The sequence below is a fragment of the Monodelphis domestica genome, chromosome 8, assembly GCF_027887165.1.
Source record: "Monodelphis domestica isolate mMonDom1 chromosome 8, mMonDom1.pri, whole genome shotgun sequence".
Classification (NCBI taxonomy): domain Eukaryota; kingdom Metazoa; phylum Chordata; class Mammalia; order Didelphimorphia; family Didelphidae; genus Monodelphis; species Monodelphis domestica.
In genome coordinates this window covers 74,349,609-74,366,459 of record NC_077234.1, presented here as the reverse complement: position 1 = coordinate 74,366,459, position 16,851 = coordinate 74,349,609, and the positions used below count along the sequence as shown (strand labels likewise).

At 36.7% G+C, this 16,851-nt stretch overlaps 1 protein-coding gene across 1 annotated transcript in view; it reads right to left on the bottom strand.

Moving 5' to 3' along the window:
* The window catches only part of MREG (melanoregulin), an 86,475-nt gene that overhangs the window by 49,283 nt on the left and 20,341 nt on the right, over positions 1-16,851 (bottom strand). The window contains exon 2 of the mRNA XM_001368220.4: positions 13,133-13,292. Coding sequence (XP_001368257.1) covers positions 13,133-13,292 — 160 coding nt within the window. The remainder of the gene's footprint in view (positions 1-13,132; positions 13,293-16,851) is intronic.

The window sequence follows — 16,851 nt, the reverse complement described above, 5'->3', positions numbered from 1 at the left end:
GGGCCTCCACCTCCAGCTTTCTTCAGAGCCAGCTTCTCAGAGCACAACCGCTCAGAGCAAAACCTCTCCAACCACCTCAGTCCTCAGACCCCCCCTATCTTTAAGGAAACCATCCAAGTTCCCTCCCCTCAGTTCTCACATCTACCAATCACTGTCCATGTCTTCCCTGTGCCAATGGTGGCTCTAGCTTAACCCAGGACCGCCCAGAGGTCTGTGGCTTTGCACATGTCTGTTGAAGGTCATATTCTCAAATAATTAAATCTTGATCCTTTGCTACAGCCCTTCCTAAATCCTGTTACCCTGAGTAGGGTGGAGATTGGAATAATTAAATTTTGATCTATGCTGCAGCCCTTTCCATTGTTCAGCAAAAGGTTTCTGTCCTAAAGTAATCTTAAGAAGGGAGGAGGAACCTCCCTTGCCAATGGGGTTCACATTCCAATAGAGTTCCCACCATCAGTAGGAAATTCCCTACAAGCATGAAACCTTCCAAAGGTGAAATTTCCAACATTCACAAGTCTAAGAAATTTTAAGGTTTACAATTTGTCTTCTCTGACTAGCACTTTCCCATCTGACCACCTTTCTTTTCATGGGAACCCTAACTTCAAGCTCCATTTTTCCACTCTTGCCAGTCAACTTAGTCAACGAGTACTTATGAAGTATTTGTTATATGCCAGGCACAGTGCCAAGTGCTAGTTTCAAAGAGAAGCAAAAACAGTCTCTGCACTTGAAAAGCTCACCTCCTAATGAGTGAGATTACATATAAAAAACTAGAAGTATACAAGATATAGGTGATCATATAAGTTATGCACCAAGATAGACTATAATCTCAGAGGGAAAGACATTTAGAAGGATGGAGGGAAGTGGGAAAGGCATCGTGCAAGAAGCAAGATCTGAGATGAGTATCGAAGGAAGTCAAGGAAGCTAATACACAGAGGCAGGGATATCCAGGATCAAATACCCACTGGAGCTCCACTTAGGATTAACAGATCATATCAGCATTAGACAAAGGGGGAAGAATGACTGTACTGTCCAAATAATACTTGGTTAATTATTATCTAAATTAGAGGCAGCTGGGTGGCTCAGTGGATAGAGAGTCAGGCATAGAGATGGGATGTCCTAGGTTCAAACCTGGCCTCAGACCTTTCCTACTTATGTAATTCTGGGCAAATCACTTAACACCAATTGCCTAGTCTTTACCATACTACTCTTCTGCCTTGGAACCAATACTTAGAACCATTCTAAGACAGAAGGTATGGGTTTATTAAAATTATTATTGAAGTTATCAGGCACTCTTGAGGGGAAGAATCAAACCTAATTTATAAAGCAAGAAGATTGCTAAAAGCTTAGAGAAATCCTAACAACATAAGGCACATTCCTCTCCAATTCATTATGAAAAGAGCTATTTGGACTCATTCCAGAACCCTCATGATTCCAAAAAGTATTTGTTAAGGACAAAGACATTTACAAAAGCCTTTGGAAAGAACAACAACAAAAAAGTTTGTGTATGCATGAAAAGAACGAAAGAAGGCAAGGTTCAATACATTCTTGACTTTTTTTTTTTAAGGAAAAGTGTTTGTTAGGTTTTTTTGATATATCAACTAGAACACTTTAAAAGGTAAGTCAAACAAAGTCAAACAAAAAAAGTGACTTGTTCCTCCTGTGAAATTTTACCAGCGCAATACACTATTATCCAAGTATGTTGGCACACTCTTGTTGATTGTTTATTTTTCTTAACTTCCCCAAATAGCCACCTTCTCTCATTGGAGAGAGACTGAATACTCTGATTTGGTTATCCCAACTTGTTAAATCAGGTCAGGGCAAAGATAAGCTTAAATTTACCCTCTATTTTTTGTGCTTGTGTGTGTTTCTTTATTGGGGCATTGTTGCATGTCGGGTTGGGTTCTTTTCTCCCTATTTAAATTCAAGAACTAGGAGACTGGGCCTCCCTGTGAATTTTAAACCAATGAATCAAGGCCTGACAGACCAATTAGGAAAGAGACCTGCTTCAAGTTCTAGCATTTCAAATCCATATGAAAGAGCCCTATTGCAACCATTTCTTGTGTGTTCAGCCCAACTCCAGTCAAGTCAGAAGCTGACTTTTAGCAAAAAGTCATCTTCTGTGTCCTAAGTACAGGTTTCCATATGGAATAATAAAGCAAAGAAAATTAAAAGCTATTCAAATGGAAAAGTATATTTTTTCAGGTAATCAATATGCAGATATGACAGGGGCTGACTGGAAGGAAAAGGAAAGAGAGAATTTGAGGCACCCTTAAAAAAACCTCCAATTATAATTCATTCCTCTAACTTCTAGCAGCTGCATTGATACAGTGTAGTTGAAAATATATTGAATTTGGCTTCAGAAGACTTCTGGGTCTGCTTATTCCTTGGACTATTTACTTAAATTCTCTGGTCACAATTTTTCCATCTACAAAATGAGGGACATAGGCTGAATCAGAGGTTCTCAAATTTTTTGGTATATGGACACCTTTATACTCTTAAAAATTATTAAGGGCACCAAAGAGCTTTTGTTTATATGAGTTATAGCTATCAATATTTACCATATCACAAAAAAGATATGTTTAATTCATTTACAAATATTAGTAAATTCATTACATGTTAATATAAAGCATTTTTATGAAAAATAACTATTTTCCAAAAAATGAGGTAGAAGCATGGCATTGTTTTACATGTTTTTGTAAATCTCTTTAATATCTGGCTTAATAGAAGATAGCTGTATTCTCATATCTGCTTCTACAGTCAGTCTGTTGTAACACATTGTTAAAGTATAACAGGAAAATCTATCCTCACACGGATATATCGTCAGAAAGGGGAGAAGTATCTTAATAAGTTGGTATTATTATGAAAATGGTTTTGATCTTGAAAACCCCATGAAAAGGTCTGTGGGATCCCCAGGGATCCTTAGGTCATGCTATAAGAACTCTTGGGTAAGATTCTCTCCAAAGTCCCCTCCATGTAGGGTCCTAAGAACATTCGCCCGATTTCCATCTCTCCACAGACTAACTGTAAAAAGGAAGCAGCTAGGAGAAATAGCTCAGTTCTAAAAATTGATCCAATCAAAAGATATTTGTTTGAGAATCTGCCTGGCCGAGATTGCTCATACAATGCTATGAGCTATAAGGAATCCCCCCAAAGTATAGAACTTTGCCCTCAGAGAGTTTACGATCTAATCGTTGAGAAAAGTCATAAGCAAAGTTAGTTAGCAATACACAAAATAAATAAGAGTTCAATTAAAATAGAAAACTATCACAAGGCAAATTCTACTTCATATCTCCTTATAATATAGTATCATCTTTGATTATGATGTTAAATGCTTTTTTATCACTCCATATTTGTAAAGGGTACCATGTTGCTTATGATCTCAAAGGGTAGGGGCTAGAGGGAGAGAGAGAGAATTTGGAACACAAAAATGTTAAAATAAATTTTAAATAAAGAGTTAGAAACATTTCTCTACTACATCTAAAGTTCACGTTCTAGTTAATATTAGCCAGCTATTTTCATATATTAAATTTTGAAAAATTCAAATAAATTGTTTAACAAAAATGTAGAACTACTAATGATCAGTGTTTATGAGCCTATGAGTAGGGTGTGTGTGGGTGTGTGTGGATGTGTGTGCATGTGTATGTGTGTGAAAGGCCTGATACCTTTTTAAAACAAACTCTCCTTATTTTTTCATCCCAAGAATTAGCATTAGGGAGAATTCTGTAGTTAATAGTAAGATGAACCTAGTGCCAGGAAGAGCAGAGTTCAAAGTCTCAGATACTTGCTAGCTATGTGACCTTAGGCAAGGTTTACTTCTATTTGCCTCAGTTTCCTCATTTGTAATATGGAGATAATGATAGCATCTACCTCATAGGGAGAATGGGAGGATCAAATAATACTAAAAAGTTGTAAATCACTCAGCATAGTACCTGGCACATAGTAAAGGTATATGAATGTTAGTTATTGTTATATACTTTAGTCAAGAAAAGTCCTACAAATGAGAGGCTTAGGTGATACTAAAAATGCAAGAGTTAAATATTGCTCATGTCAATAAAGTTGCATTATGTTAACAAACTTACTTTTCCTATAGAATCCACATCACGATATTCCAAAGAAAGATGGATAACAAAATCTATTTGAATTTATGCCATTGGCCATCATCTTGTTATGATTAATAGAAAGAAACCCATACTCCTGATCAGCTTTTCTTCCCCAAAGCTCTTTCATTAGCCCAGATCCAAAAGTAACAGAATCAGGACACTAGAGTTTGTGATCCTATTATGTCTGTTAGATTTGACTCTCCAACTAAATAAAGAATTCCTTGAGCTCATGGAATTTCTGAATCCCACAAAACTATTCAGTCTGATGGCTTCCACCTAGTAAGTGCTTTAAGTTCATTAAATGGAATTATTTGGGTGTTTATAAGATGATCCTTTCATGGTTCATTTTAATGAAGGATAATCATAAAATTCTAAATTCAGAAGAGATTTTAGAGATCACCTGGTCTGATCTCTTCTACTTACACAAAAGCAAGTGGCCCTTGTTTCCAATGCCACATGTCTTATAAATGTCAAACCTGAGATTAATCAAAGGTCTTCTTTCTCTTTTTTTCTCTACCATACTGACAATTTATTTTCTTTCTATTGCACAGTATACTCATTTTGTACTTTGTACTTTGTACTTTCTTCCTCCCACTTTCACTTCTAGATCTTATATTTTTCCTCCTGATTTTTTTTTGTTTGATTTTGGATTGAGTTTTTTGAGACAGTCTCCCTATCTCTCCCATGCCATCCTTATAGCAGCCATTTATGGGCCCAAGCCCACTGCTAATCAGATATGGAGCTTTGTACTGCTCTGTTTACAAAACTGGCTAGTTTATTCCTTCTAGGGCAGACTGTGTAGCTGGTGTACCTTCTGCCTTAAGGTAAGGTCATCATTTTGGTTTGTTCTTGTTGTTGAGTCATTTCAGTCATGTGGAACTCTTCATGCTGCCATTTGGGATTTTCTGGCAAAAACATTGTAGTGGTTTTGTCATTTCCTTCTTCAGATTACTTTGTAAATGATGAAGAAGGGTTAACTAATTTGCCCAGGGTCACAGAGCAGTGTATATGACCATACTGAACTCAGAGAGTTCACATCTTTCTGACTTCAGAACTAGCTCTCTATCCACTGTGTCACCTAGCTGCCCAATCATTTTAGTATGGACACCCAGTGGGCTTAGTCTCATTTAGACTCAGAACTCCCAAGTTTAGTCTCCCTGGTAGCAGGAATTAAAGCCACATTGTTCTTTTTTCTGGCATATTCTCTAATTTCCCACATGCCTAACCCATCTTCATTTTTCCACTATTTAGCTTTCTCTATCTTGATAGGTAAAGTGGAACCAAATAATGCTATCCGCTCAATATCACAAAATTTTAGAAAAGCCATTTTTCTAATCCTAAGACCAAGTTTCAAAAAATCTAGTAAGAAAAGAAGGAAGAGGAGTCAGAAAAACAAACTTTTTCCTACATTTTTCTACTGGGAGTTAGCACCTAACACTAGTGCTCTATTTCAAGAAATTCCGTTAGCATTATAACATTGAATATAGATTTTCATAAGAACAATGGCACTGGAAAAGTATATATGGGGTCCAGCATATGTTGATACCAAGAAACAAGCCTTTAAGTCAGTCGGTTTATGACTTATTCAGGAAGGAAAGAGAGTAGAATCTGAAAAGAATCTAAAAGCCTTAGCATCTTTTGGAGTCTGGATGGAAGTAAAAGGACAAAGAAGAATAAGCAGTAGTGAAAGAAGTTTAAACTGTGGCACCCAACAAGGTACTCCAGGAAAAAAAAAAAACGTACGTCTTTGGGCATGCCACTTCCCCTTCCCCCAACCTCAAGTCTCAGTTTTCTCAACTGAAAAATAAGGGCGGGGGTAGACTTTGCCCACTGGGTTCCAGTTTTGAATCAGTGTTCTTATGATACTTGGAAGACATCTCAGGGATGAATTTCAAGGAAACTATGGTCATGATAAAAAGTTCTGGTTCTCAAATGATTCCTACAAATAGAAACTCTATTAATCTAGAAGCAATATGAAACAAGGGTAAAAAAAGACAAACAGCCACAAATCAGAGCTTGCCAAGGGTCAGTGATCAATTATGCTTCCAAAGACACAATGGGGTATGCTCTAAAAAGAAAAGAAAAATGATATATTAGAGGAGAGAGGGGGAACAAGGGAGAGGTGGGGAGAGAAACAGAGACATGGACAGATCCAGAGATACAGAAACAAAGAAATAGAGGCAGAGACAGAGAGATGGGGGCCAAAGGAGGTGGAGAGAGAAAGGGAGAAGGAGAGGAGGACTGGAGAAGAGGAGAGAGAGAGAGAGAGAGAGAGAGAGAGAGAGAGAGAGAGAGAGAGAGAGAGAGAGATCTCCTCTAAATCATTTTCCTATCTAGATGGGGGGGGGAGGGGAGGAGATGATGGAGAAACAAAATCCTAGAATGTTGCAGGTAACTGTATCCCTGTACAGAGCAGAGCAGGTTAAATTGAACTGAATTAAGTCCAATCAAAAAAATTAATTCATGCAGAACCCAAATAAACACCAGTAAAAGACATACAACTCACATATACATATCTGCTCTTCAGTAAAGCAAAAATGACTAGGTCAAAAAGAGTGTCTATTACTATTGAAAATTGCCTCTGGCACTGGGAAGAGCTTGCCTTACAAAATAGACTGGATCTTTTTGATGTGCCTTGAAAGCTGACTTGAGACAGAAAATGACTATTTTGAACAGTGAACAGAATGTAAAAATGCTTCATTCTCAACCAAAAAAACCTTCTGTCTTCCCCACAAATCCTATGAGGCCAAATACTCTCTAGCAAAGTAAAATGGAGAACTGGGTCAATTATGGTCCAGCAGGAAAAAAAAAACACTTTGATCTTGAAATGTTGAATTTTGGCAGTCATAGGACTTGAGATTGAATGTTTCATTCTGCCATTTACTACTTATGAATGCTTAAGCAAGTCATTTCAAATGTCCAGTTTTTAGTTTCCTCCTCTATTCAATCAGATGATCACTTAAGGACCCTTTAAATTCCAAAACTAATATCCTATTATTTAGAAATTGGAGAAATAGTGAGGATGCAACGAGAAGAGAGACAGAGACAGAGACAGAGAGACAGAGACAGAGAGAGACAGAGAGAAACAGAGACAGAGAGATACAGAGACAGAGAGAGAGAACTGAATTACCTGTGAAATGTTTGTAATTCTATACTTGCTATATCTTCAGAACTCTTCTTTTCAAGCCATAATCCTTTATTTAAAAAAAACTAGTTTTAATTTAACTTGATTGGTTAAATGGAATTGAGGTAGCTTGGTGTCATTGTTAACTTGCGTTCGAATCTAGTTTACAACACTCAGTAGCTGTGTGTCCCTAGACAAGTCACTTAACCTTTGTCTACCTCAGGTGTTGTCAGGATAAAACAAGTTAATATTTGTAAGCACCTTGAATACTTCACAGCATTAAATAAATGTTAACTATTATTAGTAGTCTAAATTCTCTTTTATTTGGCTTATTTACTCTTTGGTTGATGAAGTATACACATGTACACACATATTTGTCTCTGGAAAATTAGATATGAACAGTGCATGTGATTTATTCAAACGGATTTGCTTAAGTCAAACTGGGAATTGAATCACCACTGTTTGTCAGGCTATACAAAACCCATCACAGTAAGCTATGAAACTTAAATCTTCTGATAAACTCTTGACTCTGAAGTTAGAACATCAGCATGGAGGTCAACATTGAATAGCAGAAAAATTACTTGTCTGGCATCAGAAGGCCTGGGTTCCCGTTCTGCCCTGATAATTCTGGTAGATTTATGACAAGAAGAGACCTAAAAGGAGATCCGGACCAACTCCTTCATTTTACAGATGAGAAAACTGAGACCCAGAAAAGATAAGTCATTTGTCCAGGATGATACAGATCATCCCCTTACATGTGATCTCTTACTTTTGGGTCTGCATAGGTGTTCTCCCATGTATGGAATGCCTTTGCTCTTCACTCTTGCCTCACTGAAACTCTTTTTTTTTTATCTTTATCTTCTGCCTTGGAATCAATATTAATTAATTAATAATCAGTATTAATTCCAAGGCAGAAGAGTAGTACAGGTAAGGCAGTGGGGGTTGAGTGACTTGCCCACAGTCATACAGCTAGGAAATGTCTGAGACCACATTTGAACCCAGGATCTCCTGTCCCTAGGCCTGGCTCTCAATCTACTGAGCCACCCAGCTGCTCCCCAAAATTCCATATTTCTTAAAAAGCTCAGCTCAAATGCCCCCTTCCATGAACGAGACTTTCCTGAGCCCCCCTACTTTAGTACAGTCATCATTTTATCTTGAACTTAATTAACCATTTATATCTTGTGTCCCCCTATAAAATAAACGAGAGATTATTTGGGGTTCTGTTTTACTCTTTCCAGTGTCTAGCATAGAGTATGTACTTAACAAATGTTTCTTGAATGTACATGAAGATTTTACAGTCTCCCCTGAAGCTTAATGAGATTGGTGACAGTACTTGGGGGAGGAGGAGGAGCTTTACCTCTCCACTGACTCAAGACCAGTTCAAATAAAAGTGTACACATTAAAGAAGAAAAGAACTATTTCTTCATTTGGAATTGAATTCAATGGAGCTTGGAACACCCTCAAACCCTCTGCTTCCTGAAAATTTGCACCAAGCGCCTCTTCCACTGGTCAGCAGCATGGATGAATAAGCTAGCTGGAGGGATTAACCATATTTAAACACAAGGAATTTAATATTCTAATAAGACTAAATTCCCCAGTTTTAAGGATGGCTAATTAAAAGGGGGCAGCAGAAGGACTCAAAATGTTCCACATGGAATCAGCCTTGTGAGCTAATGGGAAAAGTGAGAGGGCCTGCAGGGCTCATGCCCCAGCAAACAGACCTAGAAGCCTGCCTCACCTGAGTTCTCGTGGCACATAAGGCCTCCTACACAGTCTTTTTCAAACTGAGTCACCCTACAGGGAAGTGAGGCAAATGTGGCTATGAGCCCCAGGGACTCTGTCTAGGCTGCCCTGCTCACCACATACGCCACTCTAGGAGAATGTTCCCCCTTCTAGATTTAGATACAAGGATGCATAGGGAACTGAGAGCTGCTACATAAGGGCCTTCTTATTCCTGCTTTGGCTGGGAAGACTCAAGGGGCAAAAGACAGAAGTGAGCAGAAACACAAATTGATTTTCCCCCAACAGGCTTATGACAATTTGTTTCTCCCTGCCCAGGGGAAACAATCATGTGCTTTGGCACAAATACACAGATACTGAGTTATTTCTCTAACAGAGATGACAGAGATAACAGAGATAACAACCGAAGAACTGGAAAGGACCTTCGAAGTCATGTAGTTCAACCCTTTCATTTCACAGATGAAGAAACTGAGACCCACAGGGGACAGCAAGGTCACTTGAACAAAGATTATGCAAATATTTATAACACGAAGCAGATATTGTAAATTATAGCTATCTTAGGACCTGATTCCCTTTTTAGATTGTATGCTCCTAAGGACAGAGATGTAATAACTTTTTATGGTATCTGCTTCAGTACCTAGTACAGTCAGACAGACAGACAGATAGATAGATGGATAGATAGATAGATAGATAGATAGATAGATAGATAGATAGATAGATAGATAGAGGGATGGATGCATAGATAGATAGATAGATAGATAGATAGATAGATAGATAGATAGATAGATAGATAGATAGAGACAGAAAGACAGACAGGTGAATGGATGGACAGATGGATAAATGGATGGACATATGAATAGACAGATAGATAAACAGACAAACAGATGGACAGAAGGATAGATAGATACACAGATAGACAGACAAATGGATGGACAAATGGATGAATGGACTGATGGGTGGATGCATGGACAGATAGATGGATAAACAAATGGGCAAACAGATAGACAGGCAGACAGGCAGGCAGGCAGATAGATACATAGATGGATAGAAAGAAAGAAAGAAAGAAAGAAAGAAAGAAAGAAAGAAAGAAAGAAAGAAAGAAAGAAAAGCAGATACATAGATGCATAAATACATACATAGATACATAGAGACAGATAGATAGATATAGGTATAGATTTAGTTATTTAGTATTAAGTGCCTGCTCTAAGCTATATATTTTTAAATCTATCTAAATTGCAAATATAGGGTCAAGAACATCTGAGTTAAAATCCAGGCTCATTCATTTCCTAGCTCAATGACTCAAGGTAAAATATGTCTGACTACTTTAGTTTCCCCATCTGTAAACTGAGGATAATAAGAATATTTCCTTTCCAGAATTGTTATGAGGATAAAATAAGAAAATATTTGTAAAGCACTTTGAAAAACTTAAATTGATACATAAATACTAAGTATTATTATTTATTTGTATCCTCAGTATAGTTTTGGGTATATAATAAAGATTAAATAAATGTTTATTGATTGACATTATAATGTTCATATGTGTCTTATTTCTTTACCAGAGTCATGTACTTAAAAAAATATGCTTACCTTCTATCTTGGATCAAGAATACATATCGGTTCCAAGGCAGAAAAGCTAGGCAATTGGGTTTAAGTAACTTGTCCAGGGTCATACAGCTAGAAAATGTCTGAGACCAAATTTGAACCCAGCTCCTCCTGTATCTAGGCCTGGCTCTTAATCTACTGAGCCACCTAGCAGCCCCCAATCATGCACTTCTAATGATGACAAACTTACCCATCTACCAGCTTAGTCATTCACTCACATCACTATCCTCAACCACATAAAAGGGGGGCTGAGGTTTAGGACTTCCCCCCTTAGAGAACAATAACAAAGATGGCACAAGTACTAGGAGCAAATAGAAGACATTTTCTACCTAAGAGTCTTTGCATGCATCAAATACACAGATAGTTTTTCTATATCCAAAGTCCAAGAAAATAAGTTTACTGCTCTTCTCATTCACTGTAAGACTCAAAAAAACTAGAAGTTTGCATACTCCATAGCAATACACTCAAAACATTTCAGATCAATTGATATTAGAATGCCTATCACCAAGTATTGGCAAATGCTACCTACAAACTTTTCTTTTGAACGGAGGTGGAAAATTGCCAAGCCTTGTCATGCATAACTGCTATATACTTTCAAAACACTAATTCTTCACCTTCTGACCTATTTCTTAATTTGTCAATCAATAATGTTAAGGGCTTAGAAGACTCCTGAGTTGCTTTGTAAGATCTCATTAAACTCATTCCTCATTAGGGCAGGAACTGCTTTGATGTGTGCTAAAAGCTGCTCTTGGAAATCACCGTTGGGTTATATCCAAAATCAGTGTCTCTTAAATGAAAACTTTCAAAATCTCACCAATAAAAGCTAATTGGACTCCAGAAGTTCAAAAATTGTGATAACTCAATCTGGCATAGTCAATTCTGTATAATAATACATTTTATTCTTCAGAATATATCTTCAGAAAGAGAATGTCAAATAAATTGGGTAATATTTCTAGTAGAATGTTTGCTCCACAGTACTTAAGAAAGCAATCTATTTTCAAATATTTGAATGGCATCCATTTGCAGTCGTTAAATCATAGTAAATGTGTGGTAATTCAGAGTTCCTCATTGATTATAAGTTGTAGTCTGATCATGCCCACAATGAGCTTCTTCATTCTCCTCTACATGATACTCATTTTTAATTTTTCATAGGCAAGGTACCACATGTCTTTATTGCCATGTAGCCACACAGGCAAAATGTCAGTATTAAAAGATGAGTCTTTGCTTTCATATGAATTATAGAATTAATAAAAGAACTTTAAAATTCCCCTGAGGCAATCCAGGTCACTCTTTTTCTCTTATTCAGTTATAGATCCAAGACACAGTCCATCAGTCCTATCTGTTCCAGATATACAAAGTTGGTCCAATGTTTGCTATGTTTGTTAATTCTTCTGTACTCTTTGGACTCCTTGTTGAAGCAATTAATTTTCACTAGATAAACTTCTGAATAAAATTATTGTATTCAGTGTTGATATCACTTCTGTTGTCCATTTCTCAACTTTGATTTTCAATTAATTGGTCAAGTTTAAATTGTTTCAACTGTGTTTCTCATCGCTATTCTTTCTTTTTGTTTTATAACAATTCTGATCTTAGCTTTAATGTCTTGATGATCTGCCTATTCACAAGTTGCTGACAGAGTAACTTTCATATCATTGACAAAGCTTTTCTTTTCTTTTGTGATGTAATCTATTTTGTTCTTTTTGGTACTATTTACTACTTGTCATATCCAGAACTTTCCAATAAAGTGTTCATGATATAAAGTCATAAGACTGAGATTATATGTTTTGTAATCTACAAAAGTCTCTTTTTTCTTTCTGAACTATATTCTTCTATATAATTCTCACCATCCTCAACTTTTCCCACTTTTGTCCTGAAATCATCTTGCAAAAGAATATATTTTGGTTTAACTTGCAGCATTTGTCAAGTTTTTCTTACAGAAGTTCTACTCCCATTATCCTTAGCAAACAGTATCACTATAAAGAGTGTAATTATTTTCATGATCATCTTTTTTTCAATAATCATCATTAATATTGTAATGTGGGATGACCAAATATCCCATAATTAATGTTTCTTGTTGCCTTTGGACAAATGATAAGAACTCCCACCAATTCCTTTCATCACCTCATCAAGGAATAGCAATGAGTTGTCCTTCCACCTTGCTGCAACTTCCTCCTTCCTTCTGGTTTTATTTATAACAACTATAGTATACATTTAAAAAGTCCAGATTAATAAATTCAGCTCCTCCAGCAACATGGGGATATAAAATCTACTGCTCATTGGATGGAGATCTTTAGAGTATCAGTAATCAAACTAAAGTTTCTTAGTGATATAAAAATCATCTCTAATGATTCTGTTCCCTTTCCCACCTTTCTTCCTCTACCACTGCAAAAGCAGGAGGAGACCATCATCCTATTATATATAATAAAAAGAACTAATATCTATTTCTCTTCAAACAGGTGACAACTTGTACTTTCTGCCCTTTTAGGTAGATCCAAATGATTACGATTTTACCATACATGACAATGTTCAGACTGGGATCTCCAAAGTTACTTGCTTATTGACTTACCTCTGAATCTTTGGGCTGTTGATTTCGAATGACAATCAAATTATATAGTATCCTATCATCATCTGCTTCTGTATGGGATACATCATGAGGTATGCTCCATAAATTCTTCTCATCATCTCTCACTTGAGTTGCTCCAAAAGAGGAATACGGATTGCTGCCACTAAAATAAAGGGCCAGGGAAATGAGGGAGGGGGAAGTAGAAAGTACAATAAGTTTAGAGAATGACCATATGTATATGTATCCTTCCACATCATGGGGATTAGGGGCATAGTATCCCCCCAATTTGGAAACTCCACATAAAATTTTTTGACTTTTGAATTCTTTTCACAAACTTTAACTTTTTACTTATTTTAATGATATTATATAATATATACATATTTGTTATTTATTCCTGAGTTCCTATTCTTTTTCTGTGTCATCAGCCAGCCTTGGCATGTCTTCTGTAACTTCCACAAAACTACCCCCCCAAATTCCCATTTAGTTTCTTATGCTCACCCATGATATATCAAAATCATCATGGGAAAGTCCCGATGTGGAAGGGATAGCTGTAGTACCTTTCATTCTTTGTCTTATACAAATAGTCTTTCAGGAATAGTTAGATAATAGTGATTAAATAAAATTATAAAGAAACTAATCATCAAAAATGTATATTACTTAAGACACAGTACCTCTGGGTGACTAGTTTAGGTAGCTGGTCTACCTGCTACCAATTTCCCAAATCCAAAAAGGTTTTTGAAGGCTTAGTTCAAATTTCTGAGGTTATAGTAAAGTGCCCAAATACATGAGCAAAGTGGGTACTACAAGGAAGGTCTGATAAGGTTTTCTCAGAATCTCAGAGTTTGAAAGCTAGAAGAAACCTCAAGGACCATCTGTCAGTACAACTTATACATGAAAGGAATCCCTGCTATAATTCCTGAACCCAACTTCTGTCTCTTTAAGGAGCCATGCTCAATAGGAACTCTCCTTGCCATGAGAAGACAATGTTCCAGTCCTTTTAATACCACATGAAGATGCTTCTTCCTATACTTGGGTTACACCCTTGGTGTTGGCCTTTAAAAGGAGGAATAGAGGCAGATTGAAAGGCTCAGAGAAGAGAGCCACAAATGGAAGAGGGACTATTTACAAAAGCTCCAGTTTCCTCAAGGAAACTACCTAAAAATTATTCAATTATTAATATAGTATTAAAAGGACAAGGGGACAACCCAGGGCCAAAATTGCTTGGCCTTTATCATGAAATGAACTTTGTCAAGGAAATGTAAATTACTTAGGAAATATAGGAAAGAGGGAAGTCTTACCAAGATCTTTCTTCTAGGGTATGTGATAAAGGATAAAAAAAAAAAGGTTTGCAATTTGCAAAACTGTTGCAAAAACTGAGAAATGCAAATCTTAGGGAATGATTGACCAAAGGTCACATGGGAGCCTGAGCCTTGGGATCTGGGAAGATTCTATGCCCAAAAGTTTGTCTTCTCAGAGTCTGCTCTCCTGGAAGACCTTGAAGAGGATTTTGCCTGTGATCAACGGAGGAAGGAGTTTTTCTGGATCTGGCTGCTGGCAGCATCAGTCTGGATTTACTTAGACATCTAACAACAAAAGATCCTGGCTCTATTTGATTTGGACTCCTGGTGTGAGATTGGGATATTTGGGAATTTAAGGTTTTAGTTTAGTAACAGTTTAGTTAGTTATAATCTTTTAAATTAAGTATAAGAATAAATATATTCCTAAACCCTTATTCCTTTCCTACCCTTCCCAAACAATAAAGCAGAATTGATTTATATGTTTTCCTCTTGTTTTTTCCTTACCCCAAATCCTACCTTAACAGGTATGCCTTCTATATAATTAATGGATGACTCACTTTTAATTTTCTCATTTGGTCTAATAGGTTTTTTTTTTTCCCTCCAGGTAAATATTATACTATTTCTGTTTCATGAGGGTGATCAGGTGGATTAGTTCCTCACTTTCAAGGCTTATGGCCTTATATTTAACTATGTAAGCATTTCTGTGCCAGAGATGTTCCTAACTCCACTTAGCACACTTATAGTGTAGAAATTAAATTAACTGAGATTCAAATAGGTAAGTCCATGCTGTACTGCTATAAAGAAATTCTTCCATAGTTATTCCTCTGAATCATACCTAATTGCTAACACTGATATGGCTACTTAATGTTCATAAAGTGTTTTACATATATCTATGTCATATGATCTTTACAAGACTGGGGGGTACAGAGGGGGAGTAGGTGCTATTACTGTCTCCATTTTCCTGATGAGGAAATTGAGGCTGGCAGAAGCCCAGGTTCAGACAACTAGATTCACACTCATCTTCCTGACTCAAAAGTCTAGAATTATATCCACTGGGCAGCCAGGTGACTCTTTTATCCAATTTTATGAGGATTCACAAAAGTAGTTACCACAGGGATCCCAAGACCTGAGGGGGGGGGGGCATCCAACTCAAAATAGCTGCTGATATTCTAGACCATTTCTTAGTCCAATAAAATGCTCAGCTATTTTCTGTTCCTTCATTAATGTGAATTTAGCTATCTAGAATTCAAAAGAAAGATAATATTAGGAGCCATATCAATATCTTAATTAATCTGTGCTAGACATGACATTTGCCTAGTAAATAGATCTTATGGAAAACGTTATTTCCCAAAAGAAAAAAATTCATTTTGAGTTTAAGAATCATATTTGCTTGCTCCAAAAGCACATTTACCAAAATTGAAGCAACACAGAGCAAACAAGCATGGCCCCTGAACTCCCAAGTTCAGGAAGCAGTCCTGACTTTTTCAGTGATGATCCTCCCACCCAGACCCCACAGAGAACTTTATACTTCTCTAAAGCAATCATCCCCTATTGCATTATTATAATTATAGATAGAGTCAGGAAGTCTTATCTTCAAATCTGACTTCAGGAACTTACTAGCTGTGTGACCCTGGGCAAATTACTTAAACCTTTTTGCCTCAGTTTCCTCATCTGTAAAATGATCTGGAGAAGGAAATTGCAAACCACTTCAGTATCTCTGCCAAGAAAATCCAAAATAGGGTCACAGAGAGTCAGACACAACTGAAAAATGACTAAACAACAAAGTGTTCATAGCTTGTCTTCCCACTAATCCTAAAGCCCCATGAAGACATAATGTCTTACCTAAATAATTTCAGGAAGACCTGAAGCTAAATTCAGTCTCAGACACTTACTATCTCTGTAACCCTTGGGGCAAATCACTTAACGTGTTTGTCTCAGTCTTCTGATCTATAAATAGGCATAAAAAAGCACTTACCTCCTAGGGCTATTGGGAGGATCAAATGAAATATTTGTATAGCACTTAGCATAGTGCCTGGCACATAGTAAACTTTATATAAGTATTAGCTCTTATTATCTCCCACAGAGCACTAAGTACACAGTTAGCACTTAATAAACATTTGCTGAAGGGTCTTCTGGCCTATCTCTCTATACTAGGAACATGGAAGGTACACAATAAGTACTTCTAGAATAATAATAATAATAGTTACTAGTTTTATAGTGCTTTAAGGTTCATAAAATTCTCTACATGGTTATCTCATTGATTCTTATAACAACCTTGTGAAGTAAGTGACAAAATTGTCTCCCTTTCCAAGATGAAGAAACTGAGGCTAAATAAGATTAAGTGACATGTTCATATTATTATATATTAATTGATATTATATCTATTAAGTATATAAGGCAGGCTTTGAACTCGGGTCTTCCTGA